Source organism: Fulmarus glacialis, unplaced genomic scaffold, assembly GCF_000690835.1.
Source record: "Fulmarus glacialis isolate BGI_N327 unplaced genomic scaffold, ASM69083v1 scaffold31954, whole genome shotgun sequence".
Lineage (NCBI taxonomy): Eukaryota > Metazoa > Chordata > Aves > Procellariiformes > Procellariidae > Fulmarus > Fulmarus glacialis.
The window spans coordinates 1-4722 of NW_009206629.1; the positions used below are offsets into that span (position 1 = coordinate 1).

The 4722-nt window shown below is 40.8% G+C and overlaps 2 protein-coding genes across 2 annotated transcripts; both read left to right on the plus strand.

The window, feature by feature from the left end:
* Window positions 1-589: 589 nt before the first annotated feature.
* Window positions 590-2658, plus strand: RPP14 (ribonuclease P/MRP 14kDa subunit; the record flags this gene model as incomplete). The annotated part of the gene is made up of 3 exons (XM_009575830.1): window positions 590-666; window positions 1274-1352; window positions 2007-2658. Coding segments are annotated over 3 exons (213 nt in total), but the record flags the coding sequence as incomplete, so codon positions are not given.
* On the plus strand, window positions 2107-2622 carry LOC104070237 (hydroxyacyl-thioester dehydratase type 2, mitochondrial {ECO:0000303|PubMed:17898086}-like). Its single transcript, XM_009575831.1, has one exon. The coding sequence runs from the start codon at window positions 2107-2109 to the stop codon at window positions 2620-2622; it is 516 nt and encodes a 171-aa protein (XP_009574126.1).
* Window positions 2659-4722: the final 2064 nt, after the last annotated feature.

Consider the following 4722-nt stretch of genomic DNA (forward strand, 5'->3'; position numbering starts at 1 on the left):
GGAGCCTTGGGCCTGCGGAGGCGGGATAAGTGTCTTCGGTTTGCCTCTCCGTTAACCCGTTACCTGCTCTCCAGCCCGTGTTGTACCGTGCTCCTAGTGAGGCTGCGGTTGTACGTTTCATCTTAGCGTCTATAGTCAAGTGGCTCCAGCGTATCTGGCAAGAAGAACTATAGGAACGGAGCAGCTTCTTGGATGGGGAAGTCCACACTACTATTCTTGTTTGATGCTTTCACTGTAGAGAGGTTTTAAAAGAAGAACTATAGGAACGGAGCAGCTTCTTGGATGGGGAAGTCCACACTACTATTCTTGTTGTGTTTACAGTATTGCTGTGAGACTTTAAGCAAGTCACATCACTGCTGGGTCCCTGTTTCTTCAGCTGTAATGTGGAAGTAAAAGTGGCTTCTATCTAAAGAACTCCGAGAGGAAGGGTACTGTATAAAATCTAGTGTTGCAGCTGAAACACTCATGTGAGATTTGAGCGTAACTATAACACCTTTAATGATGTCACGTGCTGGCAGTGAATTCACTTGCTTATAAACCACTATAAGAACATAGGATGGTACTTATTAAATAATATATTTTTTCATAGGTTGGAGCAGCTTTGCCTGTTGATGTCTTAACATATGAGGAAAAAACGCTGTCTGCCATATTAAGAGTTATTAGCAGGTAAGGTACAGTAGGTACACACTTCAGATACTGCTATGAAAATATTTTTCGTAAGAAAACAGAACACTTAAGCTAAGAATGGTCTTTGAAGAATTAAGCCTAACTTGCAGACATCTGCATACAGCATGTGGAAAATAAATAAAAATTCACTAAGATTTGGTAACCTACATGCATCAGTACATTATTCCTGCTTTAAAACAGAACTGTCTGACAGGAACTAAGCATCGTTGAAATATGTGGCTTTAAATCTCTTTCTATAGTAAAGATGAGAATGGTTACCAGATTGAAATGGTGAAGACAACTGCAGGTGATTTAGGGGAAGAAGGAGCTTAAATGCACAGAGAGAACAAGAACAGGGCCGGTAAAGCAAACTGGAAAAGGTTACAGTACAAATCTCTGTATGTCAAGGACAAGAGACTGCCGTCATTGTGACAACCCTTCAGGGCATAGTGTTGCTACTAGAACTCATTGATGAAATTACCTGCTGTTAAACTCAGTTAAGGTTTCGTTACTTGTTATGTTACATGTTTTTATTTAAGATGTTTATGCTGCAGGAAAACTGAGAAAACCAAATTTTATTAATATATTTTGTTTTCTTTTTACTTAGTGGCCTCGTCAAGCTGTGGAGTGCTCTAACATTGCTGGGCTTCTACCAGAACAGGAGGTGTGCCTTTCGAGTGCTGCAGGTAAAGCCCTGCAGGGGCTGGATGCCTTCCCCCAAATGTCAGTTCTCGCTCTAAGGTTGTCTGGCTAGCTGAGCACACTGCCTCTTCGTAGAAAGATGGCCTAGATGCAAAACCACCTTGGTTTGGGAGTGAAATGCTTTTCAGTGCAGGTGTGTAGGCCTGTATTTAAGCGATTCTCATCTTACAATGAATCTTGTAAAATGTGCTGGTAGTGCCTGTCTCGTTACTTTATGGTTTCACTCCAATGAGAAGTCCTGATCTCATTAATACATCTGCAAGAAAATAATTTCTGGAAAGTTTTGTTCTTGGCCCAGACCTTGGTCCAATCTTTTATTTCCTCTACCCCATTTCTTCCCTTTCTAATAGTCACTGTCGACTGACCTCGTTTAAAAATGCATGCATGAACATGCACTTCCAGAGTTTATTTTTTTCCAGAGGATGGTGCTTAATAAAATGAGTTCCAAGAATTCTTTGTCTCTGAAGCCACGGCTAAACAAAAATCTGCTCGGGCATAGCTCTAAGTTTTTAATCTTTTCTGTAAAAGGGAAATTTAAGTATTTTCAACTTTGAGTGCACTCGATGGTGAAATTTTTTTAAAATGCTTTAGTTTGTTTCTTGCTTTGTGGTTTTTTTTTTTTCTTCCCCCCAAACTAGACATCTCCGTTTCTTCTTGCGTTATCTGGCAACAGTAGAGAACTAGTCTTGGACTGAATGCAGTTGTTGGTTTGGTTGTACGAAGCAGAAGTTGCTTGAGATGTTGCAGCCCTTCAGGCGTGGAATTTCTGGAGGGGATTTCCGACAAAGAGCCTTGACAAAGCTAACAGTTATCAACTCCCTCCTTGGACATCCCTTCCTTCAGAGTTTACACATAAAAGTTGGAGACAAAGCTGAACTTACGAAAGCTTTTACACAGAATGATGTGGTTACTTTTTCTGATTTAACAGGTGACACAAATCCTTTGCATTTAAATGAAGATTTTGCAAAGAAATCTAGGTTTGGGAGAACTATTGTACATGGAGTTTTGATCAATGGACTTATTTCTGCAGTTCTGGGTACTAAAATGCCCGGTCAAGGTTGTGTATTTCTTTCTCAGGAGATCCGATTTCCAGCTCCTTTGTATACTGATGAAGAAGTCATAGCTGCAGCGGAAGTTAAACGACTGAAGGGTTCTATTGCGCACATTTCAGTATCATGTAAAGTCAAAGAAAGTGAAAAGACCGTTATGGAAGGGATGGTGAAAGTCATGGTGTCAGACAGTCAGAGCTGTTGATCCTATGCTACTTACTATAAAGGTCAGAAATGTACACTTGGTTTTGACTCTGTCTTTTTATGTGACATCACTTAAACCAGTAAATTTGCAACAAAAAACCTCCAAAATGTTTCAAAGGCAGTACACAAACTTAATCTTGATAGAACTGCATTAAACTTAGAGCTTTTCATTTTTTCCTGCGTACTGCCAAGATGAAACCAATGGAACTAGGCACTTACGTGACAGAAGTGGCAAGTTTAGACAAGCCTTTGCTCTGCTACGATGGGAAGTCTGGAGTGGCGGGGCTTATATTGAGGCTGTTCTTTTCGGCAAAATCGCAGTCCACGCTAGCTATGTTCAGTTCAAACTTGTTCATTCTTTACAAAGTTGTTACATAGCTAACAAGCACCGGTGGGAAGGGATGATGCTGTGTTTAACAAGCAGAACAGAAGTGGAGCTACTGACACAGATGTACTGCAAGATCTGTTGTAATCGCCATGACAACTCTAGCTGATGTTGGTGCAGTGTGCTCTTTTGCAAAGTTCTAGCTAGTAAAGACTTCCTTAGCTCTGCAAATAAGTAGTAGTCAGCCTTCACATAAACAATATACTCTGCGTGATACAGCTGGAGATGTGGCTCTCATAATACTTTCAAATTCTTGAGATACCTTACAAAACCTGATTATAAACAAACAAAAATTTACCTTTAACGGTAAATGCCTCTGAAACTTGCCTCCCAGAAGCAGAGTGAAGGAAGCTTTTAAACTTGTACTTACTGCCTCCTTGTGCTCCTGTGGGCAAGACAAGCAGGGGCAATTTTATTGAGTACTAACTATATGGCTTCTCTCTGCTTGTTTGACTGCGTGAACATGTATTCCCCTTTGCCTGCTGAAGTACCTTGGTTGCTGATAAAGTAGGCTTTTGCTAAATTCATCAGTAAATCATTTGGGTTAAATTATTTTAGTATCAACATAAGATTATTATACACGAAGAAACTTCTTTTCAGGAATGATGGGGAGTAGAAGTCCAGGCTGTCTTCAATTGGTGGCTCATACAATTTTCTGGCAAAACATCTGTTATCCCCCCATCTTCTCTGCACCAGAAGTGCATCCATAACTTTTCTTGGCTGCAAATAACCTCAAAAGTAGTTTGCTATGAAAAGAGAATTTGTCCTCAAACTGTGATGAAAGCTACTGGTAAAACAGTTACACTGGGTGTGATGTCTTGTTCTTAAATGCAACTGCGCTGTAACAACAAACCCCAGGTGTTAAATCAAAGCGGATCAAAGGGAGGGGTAACGTTTAAGCTGTTTGACTTCAATATGCCCTCTATTTTCAAAGCACAGGGTTTGGCCTGTTCTCAGCATGGAACAAGTGTTCAGCAAGAGCTTTCCTTATCTTTTGTCTGTAGGAGTTGCTTCACTTTCCGTTTCCTTCTGCCTTGGGTCACTGCCTGATCACTGGCTTTCGCCGTACAAAACGCTGTTTTTCAAAGCAGGCATGCTCCTTCCCTCCTTCCTTGTTCACCTGCCTCTCTAGATGGGACGTTGTCGCGTTAATGCCTATTAACAAAAGGAATCAAATCTGTATCTGACCTCCTGGGTCGCTGACAAAGGAGTACTTTGAAAGATCGCTGTTCCAGCCTGAGATTTAGCTGCTTAACCACGGCGCACGGCCCCTTTTCCTGTCAGTGTGGAGCTGCAAGACAGAGAGACGAGGCTATTTACGATAACTGTCTGAAGCGTACGACAAACTCAAGCTCTGCAGTTTTACAACATCTTAAGTGAGATTAATTAATTCGGGGTGTAAAAAGACACAAGGAAACGCAGACAAGTGTCCAACAGGCAGCAGGTTCCTGAGTGCTAAGTAGTACTGAAATAAGGAGTTTTCTACACTGCTGCAATGAAAGCTAGGTTGTGGAACTGCATTTAACAACAACTTTAAATCTGTGTTTTGCAAAAAAACCTCCAAAACCTAAAATCTACAAATTGAGTAGAAGATACTGGATTTTTAAAATGATTTTATGATTTTTTAAATGATCTTTTAACTACAAAAAAGCCCTAAAAGGTAAAGAGCAGCAAGTGCCCCAGCCCTTTTAAGTTTCTCTCTCCGCGAGGACCAGC

What these genes read in the sequence shown, in the direction of transcription:
- LOC104070237 (XM_009575831.1), top strand. Translation starts at nt 2,107, where the DNA reads ATGTTGCAGCCCTTCAGGCGTGGAATTTCTGGAGGGGATTTCCGACAA.